The sequence below is a fragment of the Dreissena polymorpha genome, chromosome 4 (assembly GCF_020536995.1).
Source record: "Dreissena polymorpha isolate Duluth1 chromosome 4, UMN_Dpol_1.0, whole genome shotgun sequence".
Lineage (NCBI taxonomy): Eukaryota > Metazoa > Mollusca > Bivalvia > Myida > Dreissenidae > Dreissena > Dreissena polymorpha.
In genome coordinates this window covers 125,593,969-125,607,565 of record NC_068358.1, presented here as the reverse complement: position 1 = coordinate 125,607,565, position 13,597 = coordinate 125,593,969, and the positions used below count along the sequence as shown (strand labels likewise).

At 36.4% G+C, this 13,597-nt stretch overlaps 2 protein-coding genes across 3 annotated transcripts in view; both read right to left on the bottom strand.

Annotated features, from left to right (window-relative positions):
• Nucleotides 1-4,030, bottom strand: part of LOC127876015 (deleted in malignant brain tumors 1 protein-like) — a 48,113-nt gene extending 44,083 nt beyond the window's left edge. The window contains exons 1-4 of the mRNA XM_052420841.1: nt 3,913-4,030; nt 3,265-3,518; nt 1,208-1,525; nt 161-286 (exon numbers count right to left, since the gene is read on the bottom strand). Coding sequence (XP_052276801.1) covers nt 161-286; nt 1,208-1,525; nt 3,265-3,358 — 538 coding nt within the window. The 5' untranslated portion in view covers nt 3,359-3,518; nt 3,913-4,030. The remainder of the gene's footprint in view (nt 1-160; nt 287-1,207; nt 1,526-3,264; nt 3,519-3,912) is intronic.
• The window catches only part of LOC127876013 (deleted in malignant brain tumors 1 protein-like), a 76,114-nt gene that overhangs the window by 28,201 nt on the left and 34,316 nt on the right, over nt 1-13,597 (bottom strand). The window lies entirely within an intron of this gene.

The following is a 13,597-nucleotide window of genomic DNA, read 5'->3' as shown; positions in this document are numbered from 1 at the left end:
GTATCAACATTAATCGATCAAATAACGTAGATTTGTGCATACAAGTACATATTTGCATAAAGGAATCTGTACACTTTAGATGAGCCGAGAAAAATAACTTTAGAAATAGGCGCGCAGAGTGGCATGTAACCATATCATTATATTCAATATCACTCCTTACTGAGGTTACACGTGTTTCCGTTGGCTCGGTACCCGGTCCTGCACACGCAGACGCTGTTCCGACACTCAGAGTTGGTTGGCGTACACTGAACGTTTGGACTGCAGGTCTCCCCTAGATTAGCCGTAGCTACAACAAGGAATGAGGCATATTATTTAAAAAATAGCCAAATTCAATAATATAACTATTATATTAGTGTTATAACCTCTGTTTATTTTTATTGCAAGTCTAAAGTCGCGCGTGTGCATTCATCTCTACATTCAAACCAATGTGTATTGAATTGTACATGTATATGAAAATAGTAACCAGATGATAACATGTTTCAACAAATGAGGGAACGGAAAAAATAAGATAACTTTCATTAAAAAATAATTTAAATTTAAGAAATGAAGAAAGTTCTTATAGCAATATATACAAAAATGAAATAACAGACAGAAAGTTATTTTTGTAATGTACATGAAAAATAAAAAAAGGCAATAACAATTGTGTTCAGTTATTAATTATTATGTGTTTGTTTTAAACCACTGTTTGTAGCTATCTAGTCTTGTGTAAAAAAATGAAAATATGTTCATATTTCCGATTAATGAAGTAATAAGATAACTTTCATTAAAAAATAATTTAAATTTAAGAAATGAAGAAAGTTCTTATAGCAATATATACAAAAATGAAATAATAGACAGAAGGTTATTTTTGTAATGTACATGAAAAATAAAAAAGGCAATAACAATTGTGTTCAGTTATTAATTATTATGTGTTTGTTTTAAACCACTGTTTTTAGCTATCTAGTCGTGTGTTAAAAAAAATGAAAATATGTTTATATTCCCGATTAATGAAGTCATTTATTTTTAGAAAGAGGTTCAGTTTCATTTTCTAATAAATCAGTTTAACATTGTCTTATATTTGCTGTCAAAAAAACATAAAATATTTTACTTTTAGTAGATCGATGCTAATTGTAAAATTAAATTTTATGTGACAAATGCTTGACCATTGCAAATAGGAACACGAGGATCTCTGACATGTGGAGTTACTAGAATGTGTGTGATTACTAACTTGCGCTAGTCTCCGTAATGTGCGTAAAGATCTGGTAGCTGGCGGAAGCCGACCCGATGTCGGTTACGGAGCACCACAGCCGCTGGTTGATGTGCGACGACTGTACTAGAAAAGTGTTGGAGCTTAGGAGCGATCCGTCGCTGGTAATGTCAGTTCCGGTGTTCCGGACGGTGAAGGAGACGGCGATAGTGTTACCACTGGTGTCGGTCATTTTCCAGGCAACAGAGGGGTCGGGGCCGGTACCGGATATGCTGCAGTTGTACGTTGCCTGCTGACCCACAGCCACGTTAATGGAGTTGTAGATCACCACGGAGGTAGCTGTAATTAACAGAGGTTTCAAACGGTATTATAAACGATTAATCATAATCACCATTCGCCATATAGTGATTCGCTATATAACGATTCACCATAGAAAGATTAACAATTTGGCGATTCGTCATACATCGCCTTACCATATACCGATCGCCATAGCATAATTCAACACAATAACGATTCGCATCATGACAATTCTTTACGTTCTATATTTAAACTGTTCGCCATATATCGATTCTCAATATTATTATTCTCCCGGAATGGCGATTCATAATACAATTACTAACCACATAACGATTCGCCGTTTCACAATTCGCCACATTACCGTTCGCCACAATAAAGATTCGCTGCATCATTATTCGCCAAATTAGGATTCGCCATATAACGATTCGCCACTTTAACTATTCGATATAAAACGATTCGTCATTATTATGACTCGCCATATAACATTTAGTCATGTGACCATTCGCCAAGATAATATGCTTGTGCATGTTCCGATTTGCTGCACAACGAATCGCCTAATAATGATTCGCCATACAACGATTCGCCATACAACGATTTGCTTCATAACGATTCACCATTTGACGATTTGCTGTATAACGATTCGTCATTTGACGATTTGCTGCTTTACGATTCGCCATATTACGATTCTTCTATGAGAAATGATATAAAAATGTATTTGCTTCTGTTTAATGTATCATTTTTGTGCCTATGACAAGGTTAAGAATATATGCGTCTTGTTCTGAGAAAACTGGGCATAATGCATGTGCGTAAAGTGTCGTCCCAGATTAGCCTGCGCAGTCTGGCTAATCAGGAACAACACTTTCCGCTAAAACCAGATATTCGGTAAAAAGGGACGGCCTTTAAACGAAAAATACCATTAAAGCGGAAAGTGTCGTCCCTGATTAGCCTGTGCGGACTACACAGGCTAATGTGGGACGACACTTTACGCACATGTATTATGCCCAATTTTTACAGAACAAGACAATATTTGCATGAGACTATGGATACGAGCAACTCCACTATTCGAATCTTCTAATCCCACACATGATTGTCTGACAGTAACGACACGTTTTTGTGCATCTTAAGTTGGATGCAATTATTATAGGCAATATATAAATACAAACATTTTTTATAGCAACAGTGAACGTAAAGTTCAAAAAGTGAGCGAGTACTGCGAAAATTACGGCCACATGTTGGGGGCTACAAGTGATCTCATATGCATATTCTCCTTGCAATGGTTTCCAAACTTTGGAATATGTCTCAATCGATTGATGCAACAGAAAATGACCGATTCGATTAAGTATTTTGTACTGTGTTGTGGAAATGCCGTTTTTAAAAATCATAATAAATACAAAACAAATGTTATGCAATATTACGGCCCGTTGGTCACTGTTTACTGATTTCGTGAAAATACAAACAGTTGTCTTATTAGTCTAGTAAAATCAATGATTACTGATCAACTATTTGAATGATTGTGTCCATTTAATTTTGTAATTAAATGTAGTTCTTGAAATTGTATGACAAGTATATTAGTGGGCATATAAAATACACAAATAAAGGTACTTACGGTCTCTTAAAGCCATGATACAAACAATTAAACTAATAAGCGTTGATACTCGTGCAAGAATCATAATTGAAAGCTACACATAGCACATACACAAATACACAAAAACACAGCACCACAACTGTTCGAGCCAATGAAGGTTATCTACAGATTTTTAAAATAAATTTGTCTGACTTACTAGTTGCATTAATGTGCGAAAAACTTAGCACCAGTATAATCCCCGCAAACAATACATGGAGACAGCAACAGAGCGGCCTGGGTTTGGAATCCATTGTTGCGAAGTTTGTGGTTTGATGTTCACACGTTTGCGATGCGAATCTTGTTCACACGTTAAAAATGCGAACAACGGACGGCCGGACGGATTTCCTTCTAACCGGAATTAAGGGGGTCGGGCGTTCACTGGCAGTAAGACTCTAAACGCTGCCTTGATCTCTGAAAAAAAGCAAACAACACGATTTGAATTAAAATAGATCTATGCGATTTCAGGCATGCCCATACTTTTTATGATACGAAACAAAATTCAATGTGAATAACTTCAATACAAATTTTCATTTTCCACACACTTATTTTTCCCAACGAAATAAAACCAACATAACACAAACGAACGTCGCAAACCTCGAAATTCACTGATCTAAATTAAAGCCTTTTTTATATTATATATTTAGAATATGTTTTATAAAATTAGTGTACAATGTATAAACCCACGTGTTTAAATAATAAAAACAACTAAATTCCTTGACAACTAATGGTCAATACACAAATATAAGACACATTCTAATCGAAATTAAAATCAAGTTCAAACACCCAACAGTAAGCATATATGTACATAGGACAACGTTTTAATCCGTTTGCCGATATTTCAAGTCCTTGTCGTTCTTTTAATAATCGATCAAATCTAAGGATAAAATGTTATCAAGCAAATTGAACCTTGTATTGTCACGCACTTGATAATGGTTGATAGAAATACTGAAATAAACAAACAAACAGCTGATTTCAACGGGGTGAGTTATACCCATTGAAATAATAAATACATGAGTGATAAACATAGTATAATACATGCTTATCAAGTGAACTAATGACGACATATCCATTTAAAATTGACATTTTAAACGCAACCAAGAGCTGTTTTCAGACAAATATCACTTTCTGGCTACTACACCAGTGGTAAGGTATAATGTATATTTTATTTGGCGATAAACGCTGGAAACAAGTATTATGAATACGATAATATTTTTCTCACTCAAACATAAATTTACAATAACCAAACAGCAATTGTCAATGGTAATCATGGTATATGCTAAAAAAAAATACTTATTGCAATACATTTCGACCTAGTTTTTTATGGTTACCCAGTTCCTTATTCGACTTGAATAAGGAATTAGGAGCTGGTTAAATTATTCTTTATTCAAATCGGAATAAGGAACAGTTATCTTTCAAATGCAAGTTGCTTATTCGATTTAAATAAGGAATAAGGAATAAGGAACCAGTTATTGCCTTAGTAGACTGGAAAGTTTCATCGAGATTCCTCAACATTTCATTTTATTTTATAATTGAAACACCTGCGCGCATACTAGCCGTTTTCTCGCTCATGCAGATCAACCTTACATCCGGCGACTTTCAAACTCGGCACACGATTATTGACAGTGGAATCTGCAAAACGGCATTGGTCTTGATGGTAAACAGTCCTTCGCCGTTCGTAGCGTAACAGTTGCGCTCTGTATTCGTACTGAATGCCACGATTCCGGGCAGTGTTGTCATCAATGCGAAGTCTCTGACGTCACCCTAATGGCGAGACTGCACCTGAAGCAACGGCAAATGTGTCTCTAGAAGACTGTAAAGTTCTGCATTTCGTTGCTTTTTAAATTAAAAAACAAAACATACACTGCTGTAATTGAGTGGTTTAATTCAATAGATTTTCTATCTCCGAAAGCGCGTTTTCTCGCTCTAGGATGCCTACGTTACATCCGGCGACTTTCAACATTGGCGCACGGTTGAAGTCGTGTGAACCGACAAAATGGCGCTGTTCTCTTATTTTTTTCAGATGGTTGATTGAGTATTGCGTGTTTTAATAATTAAACACGAATTAAGCTAAATATTAGGGTATAATGTTATCGAATGAATTGAAAATCAGATTATTACGCAGTTGATAATAGCTTATATAAATGCTGAAATAAACTAAATTATGATTTCATCCGTTTAGTAATACCCGTGATAAACATTATGTAATACATGCTTATCAAGTGAACTCATGATGGCAAATCCATTGAGTGTGACATTTTAAATGTAGCAGGTAGCTGTTTTCAGAGATAGCAATAGGGCAAATATTTATTTGTACTAATACACCCGTGGTTATGTTTGAGTTAGAAACAGAACATTGTTGTTTTGTTAAAATCGTTGACAAGAAAAAAATGTTGCCTAATCCTTTTTTCAATTCACATTTCCAATTAAACTCGAACGCATGCCTACAGTAAAGCCTGCTTTCAATGAAAAGTGTTACACTTAAAGGGACCGTCAACCGTCTGATTTAATTAAGATTTGATGTTCAAATTATGAATTATAAATAATATGCATAGCTTTTCAATGTTATGACATCGTAATGGTTTTAATACATTTAATGTTTTTACGTCGTTTAATTTTGCTATCTGGAAAGTATTTTCAATTCATCAGTATACTATCCATGTTTTTTTTTTTTAAATATAATGCTTCGAGTAAATTATATGTTATATGAGACAATCCGTTTGTATTTTGAAATAAATTACACTTATATTGCTTTAAACACTCTCAAAAAAGGCATTTTCCGATTTGTTCAGACAGTGGATAAAACATCGGGTGCATCAATTAGAATACATGTTATTTGCTTTAATATACGGGTGAAATGTTATCAACTGAATTAAACATTGGATTGCCATTCAGTTGATAATGGCTGATAAAATATACTGACATAAACTGATTCTGATTTCATCCTGGTTAGTGACCTTATGTATATGTAAGTGATAAACATATTATAATGTATGCTTATCAAGTGAACTAATGGCGACATATTCATTGAATTTGACATTTTTAACGTAGCCGATAGCTGTTTTCAGAGACAGCAACAGGGCAAATATGATTTCTTACTACTACACCCGTTGTTAGGTTTGAGTAAGAAACAGACCAATCGAGTAACGAAACGTTCAATAAAGCAATTAGCCAATGATCCATGCTTTCTTGAAAATATGATTGTACAGCTTGAAACACTAAGACAATTGTATTAATAAGCTCCACAATCGCATTGATTTAATACGTGATTGATTGCTATCTGTAACTGTGCATTTTTTATTTTACTTTTTTGTTGCTTGACGTGTTATGTTTGCCCGACATTTAAGATTGCAGGAAATCGATTTTACCAGTACATGTACCTTAGGTCAATATTTGCTGTATCTATCTTTTTATTGATACCAATCAGTTTTAGGCTGCAGTTAGTCTTCCACTTTTTCAACAGTACCTGTACCTAAGGCCAATATTTTTTGTACATATGAACTAATAAATAAATGGTTGCCTGATCCTTTCATTTTAATTTTACCTTACAGTTTAAGGCTGCAGCTAGTCTTTTTTACCAATGCCTGAACTGAATGCCTATATTTGTTTTATATATCTATTTGGTTGTTGTACGGTTGAAGACCGCAGTGCAATAGTTTTACTACTTGTCAGTTTGTGTCACTCTAGTTGCAAATTTACGTTATGCAGTTCTTATTTAGCACGGAATGTTTCACCCGGGCTATAGAGAGTTATACACTTTTATTCATTTTAACTACCATATCAGATTATTAGGTCAGGGACATTTCTGATCCCCATACTTTTTTATCATTCACACACGCACATACAAGTTATGACAATCATTTTCAATTGTACTATTGTTTACTTTGCGTAATTTTTTTATTTTATGTTTTGATGGTTAAGACCTCAGTCATGCAATTGGTTTAATTGACTTTATATTACACCAACCCGTATTGTGAATAACTGGGAATCAGTTCATCTCTGGGAATCTAATCCGTTTCATTCAGCTGAATTGTGTTTTCTGATATAGCATGGTCTTCATCGTCTATCAATGCTGTTGCCAGCCCCGGGCGCAATTGTTTTTTGATACCTTTGTTCTCGATTTTCAGATTACTTTCTTGCTCCTGGGTTACCTTAGTAATACTAACCAATCTCCTATTGGGAATAATTGTTGTTGAAGATGCCTTAGTCGGTTGATGAACGTTCTTTATATTCGAGGAAGCAATTGAAAATTAAGCTCAAATTTGCATTTCATTCCTACATTTTAGACGGTACAGAAAATATATTACTGTTTTGTTTTGTAATGAAATGATGTTGCTTACAGACTCAGAGGAGCTAGACTTCTGTTTGCAAGTGATTGGTTCGAGAAAGACTGCTTTGCCCAACCTTTATATAGACAGAGTCGCATTGAGTAAGGTTGTTCGGAGGTCATGTTGTTGTTGTACACTTAGGAGAACAGAAAATTCACTACGCACAAAAGCAGCATAAAATCACGTTTACTACCAAAGCATATGACAATCAAACTGCCATTTCTGAGCTTATGAGAAAGATGGTAGATTGACGCCGAAATAGTCACTTAAATCATTTTGTCAAATAAAAATGTTTGAGTAATTAAATAATAACATTATTTAATTTAGTTATTTAAATTGCATCTACATATTTGGATAAGCATGCACAATTGGAATATAAAATTTAAATAAAAAGTTGTATAAAAGTGACTGATGGGTTCAACTTGACTTTTTTTAATTGTACATTTTTAGTTTTTATAATCACCAGAATTTAACTGATAAAAACCAAGTTTTCTCATCTGGCACCTTAAACATTTATACTTAAAAAGGTAACAACCGTGAAAATTAAATTCATATTATGAACATGCACAACCGTTATGTGTCAAGTGTGACATTGACTCTTTAAAGTTAGCAAGATGGTTGTTGCGCGCAACACAACATCAAGATATGAAAAACGTGTATGGCAATTCATTCCTACAAACCATCTTGCACTATCAAAGTATAGACCGTACATACATATCAAGTTTCTCTATATCGATATAAGGAATATGCACACACTCTTGAACCCAATGTAACTTGCATCTTCAAGCGAATGCCACGGTGTTTGTATGACGCACTACGGATCGTTTGCGCTTTTTTAAATCGAAATCCAAGTATGCCCCACACACTTGTAAACCACTGTATACACGGAAAGGGTAACTCGCAAATTGAAATCGATTAACGTCAGTTGAAAAGTCTAAGGTAAACGTCAAAGAGTCGTTAGGTCGTTCTTTCCGTTTAGTCTAGTTCCAATCCCGCTTGCTACAACTCTTCAACAGCTGTTGCTTTCTTCTATTAACTATCAAACAACATCATATAATAAAATTTTGACATTGACATGAAAATTGCTTCAAATCTTTGATACTTCTATACAATGTCACCAAAACTTCACGTTGACATAGATCAGGACCTACTTTGGGCTATGAATATTTTTTTAAATTTTCTTGGTAAAGAAGAGTGTACCCTTTTGTCTGACACAAACACTTCCAGCGAAACCACAATGGCACTTACGTGCATACTACTTATGATTTTCCTTTATCCACCTATATCATCAATGAGAAGACTTTGGTATATGTGTTTATCAAACATAACGCACAAGTGATCGATTAAATGCAAAATGGCTTGATTTGGTTGTATACCTTGAATTTTGCATAAGTGTTCAGTTCGTTTGTTCAGTATGATTTGTCGCCTTTTTTATCAGTGACGCACACTTGTTAACGTAAGTGCAATTATCAGTTTTGCGCCTTGAAATAATTAATGGCTACTAAGTTTAAAGTCATACATGTAGATCTAATGTCAAAATACTGCACTAGTAGGCCCAATCTAAGTCACAACGGTATGTAGAGATATAACTCGAATTCACTGATAGCTCTCGTTTATATTTATTTTACGCGTTGAATGTGAAATTAATTCTATCATATAACACCTTGCGTGAGTTTAAGTACCTGAATGACCTCTTCGACTGGTGCCACCACATCCACAACCGCCGCAATAGAGAAACAGAACCACTGCAACACGTGTGTCCACACCGTGAACTGGGTCTCGGTCAGCACGTGCAAGCTGATCATTACGCCGGGAACTACTCCCGCGCAAAGCACGACGGTGGCGAGACCACCGACGTACGCTGCGATGCGGGCCTTGCCGAACGCTTGCTCAAGGCGCTTTACGCTCGGCCTTTCTCCTACCGCCAGGTCGGGAATGTCCTCCGTGTACAGCTCGGACCATGGATGCAGAGGGTTGTCAATATCACGGAGCTTACGCCATTCGTTTTCAACATCTGAATCGGTCCGTATTTTGTGCGTAAGCAGTGACAGACAAAACACACTACGAAACTCACACCTGGAACAAAAGGAAATACTACGATAATTGTTCAAGTGTAAGCTGGTTGTCACAACATTGCGCGTTTTAACTGGAAAATGACTAGAGTATAACATTGTTATTTTAAAGTGAGACCAATCTGTGGTGTCTCTACATACCAATGCTATTGCCGGCGCCTGCCATGACGGACACGTTCTCGGAGGTGTTTTTAAGAAGGGCTGCAGGCCTCCCGGGTACGTGGATGCCGCCCCGAGCAGCGCCCCCACCCCGCCCAGCATGCCACACACGGCCCCTGAAACACACAACACAGCCAGATTTCCTGAACATTTTGTGCATTGGTTGTGATACACTTATTTAAGGGCGACAACCGTTGACAATATACGACATTTATGTGGTGAGACATATGTTGGTTTGAATTTAATAAAATATATGATTAGTTCTCAGGACAGCTTAATGAAGACAGACCCGGTATTTAGCATGTTTAACTCCAACACACCAAACCCTACCAAGCTATTCTGATATTATTGATGAGTAGTTCTTATGTTCTTATATAAAAATAAACATTATCTCTTCTGAATGTATAACAAATTTTCAATCGGCTTGTTCGTATATACATTTGTAACCGCTTAAAATAATGATATTTACAAGAGTCACAACCAGATGGGATGATTGAAAAAAAAAATCACATTAATGTTGATATGATTTGCTTTTGAGAGAGCTTCTTTATCATAGGCACAACTGCTCCGTTCGAAAATTTAACATACTAATTGTAGGTTTTTAAATCCTAAAGAGGGTGATTTTTAAATTATTCATATGACTCTAACTGTTCTACCGGCAATGACGCCGTGTCTGGTTGCTTTGCTCCAGAATATAGAGAGGACGACGACGGGAAAACAGGGCAGCGTGAGGATAAAGCCGTTTAGCATCACCCAGTTCAGGTCAAAACCGCTCATCTGTACGACCACACCTGCCACGAATACACAGAGTTGATACGAATTCATATGAGTGTGTATTATGTACAACTAAATGTTCAGAGCGCTCTGTATGGCAAAATCTACCGGAGACAAACAACCATAGTCAAGAAAATTAATCCAGTTAACATGACATGTACACATGATGTACGTACCTAGCGGCACGATCGCAACAGTGACCCAGAGGATGTGCAAACCTAGCGGCACAATCGCTGCAGTTACCCAGGGGATGAACATAACCAGAGGCACGCTTGCTACAGTTACCTAGAGGATGTACATACCTATACCTAATGGCACGCTCGCTACAAGGACCCACATGATGTAGATACCCGAAGACACGATCGCTACAGTGACCCAAAGGATGTACATACCTAGCGGCACGATCGCTAAATTGATCAAGAGGATGTACATACCCAGAGACACGATCGCTACAGTGATCCAGAGGATGTACATACCTAGCGGCACGATCGCTACATTGATCAAGAGGATGTACATACCCAGAGACACGATCGCTACAGTGATTCAGAGGATGTACATACCTAGCGGCAAGATCGCTACAGTGACCCAGAGGATGTATATGCCTAGCCGCACGATCGCTACATTGATCAATAGGATGTACATAACCAGAGACACGATCGTTACAGTGATCCAGAGGATGTACATACCTAGCGGCAAGATCGCTACAGTGACCCAGAGGATGTACATACCCAGACACACGATCGCAGAAGTGACCCAGAGGATGTACATACCTAGCGGCACGATCGCTACAGTGGCCTAGAGGCTGCATATTCACAGATAATATGAAAATCAATTAATAATTAATACAACATAACATGTACAAATGATGGACATACCTAGAGGCACGATCGCAACAGTGACCCATAGGATGCACAAGCTCTTTTAGGACAGCATGGACTGCTAGTACTGCCGGTACAACCCGTGGTGCGGACACGTATAATGCCTGAAAATACAGTCTACATTTAGTATTAGCAAACGCTTTGGAACACAATATACTATTCTGACGATTATTTGTTGTTTTTCTTGATATGTAATACTTAAGATTTATTTTAAACGCGAATATTGTCAGGCTTGCAGCCTACCACTTTTTCATTGCGCGAACATAAACCACGCCAAACATGAGCGTTTTTCTGTCATGGTTTCTTAGAGATAATAATGATTAAATATGACTAAATATTATGCATGCGTGATAAAGTGGTATGTGCAATTACAATAAATCCAATAAGTTGTCAATTGAACATTACAACAACAAAATAAGCAGATACATCAAGCCACAAAAGTCAGAAATTGCACCAAGTTTGTAAGACAGACAACATCGGTTTCCTCGGAGACACCCATATTTAACATATATTTATATATACGTAGCATTGAATGAAATATTACGGTCATGGAGAACACCGAATATGTCAGTCAAACATCACAACAAATGTGCAAGTCTTGAATTATACCATATACATGTATTCAAGTCAGATATCAAAACATATGTCAGTCAGATATAACAACACATGGTAGTCAAATATCTCACAATATACGTATACAAGTCAGAAAAATGATATGTCAGTCAGAAATCACGTCAGATAGACCACTCTTCAGATATGCCAGTCAGATAATCAGTAGGTATACATGTCGAGCACCACGCCTCGAATGTGTGGCTGGCTGTATGAATGGATACATTACTAAAGAAACGAAATATTAATTTCTGATAGGCTCATGTACTCACTATCCTTTCCAATCAGTATTTTTCCATTGGACACAACCAAATTCACGTATGAATTAAGGTAATCAGATATTCCAGTAACGTATAACATAATATATGTCGTTTCATTGTATACCCAGTACTTGCTTGTGTTCATAGTTGCTGCCTTCCTGTCGCTCGGTGGATGACTCGAGGTCGCACCGACAGGGGTCACAGGTCAGCACGCCCGGGCAAGGAGCATGTGCTGGTGTCTGCGGCAGGGCCATCAACAGGTCGGGTCTTCTCACACAGGATGCACGAAAGGGTGTCCTGAACTTTCCTGAATTTAAGGTGTTCATCAAAATTAAATTCTAAAATACATTTGAACAGACAAGAATATGAAACATTGAATTTTGTAAATATGTACCTCTTAAACACTGTTAATGTAACATTTATTGCCCAATCGTTTTGAAAATTGGTCAAAACATTTCTCATAATGATATCACGGCCGATTTCGAAACTCTGTCAAGTTTGATTAAAAACTGAATTGTTGTGACATTGAAGTAAAAAAGTGTTCACGCTCAAGCGTTCACATTTTTAACACGTAGAATGATGCATAAATCACGGTACCCTTACATCACACTTAATTATGTGCGGTCCCCGTAAAAATTTCATTTATATTCAACTATCGTTGCAGTCTAGCGGCCTCTATCGAATCACAATAAATAATAAGATTGAGCATTGAATTTAAAAGAAGTATGAAGTACTGTGTAATTCAAACAGTCTTTCTTATTTTAAATACTTAAAATATCAACATTATACACGCGGAATATTAATCTATAATATCTCATTCAAGCAATGATATTTTTTTCGGTTTGAAATATTAACGTTTAGAGCGTCACTTCTGAAGTTTTTTCGATTTAGTACAGTCCCTGGGCACCTACCATGTGCAAAAAAGAGTGAAAGCTGATTCATATATCATTGTTTATGTAAATGTCTGAAGTGTCAGAAAATTTTGAGTGGACGTGCCGCGTGATGGTACGTTTTTTGTAATCCAAGATGGCGTCCATGATAAAATGATAAAAAATCTAATTACCTGTTTTTCAGTCTGTATTTTCTGAAATTGAAGAAGATTCATTTTTCTTGAATAAACAATGAAAAACATTGTTTTTTTACGCAAAATATGTCACTTTTTGCCATACTGTTTGACAAATATTTACAAAAAGACAAAAAAAGTATCAAAAAAAATGCGAAAAAAGGCATAAAAATTGAAAGTGAGTGCAAACTTTCATTTCTGTTGATTGTAATTTTGTAAATTATTTCAACTCTATAGCTGTTTTGTGTTCCGCCATCAATATTATTTACATTGATGCTATTTTCATCTAAAACGGACACGGCGTTATTGTTTTATTCCCATTAAAATGTGGGTCGGGTAAATCAGAATTC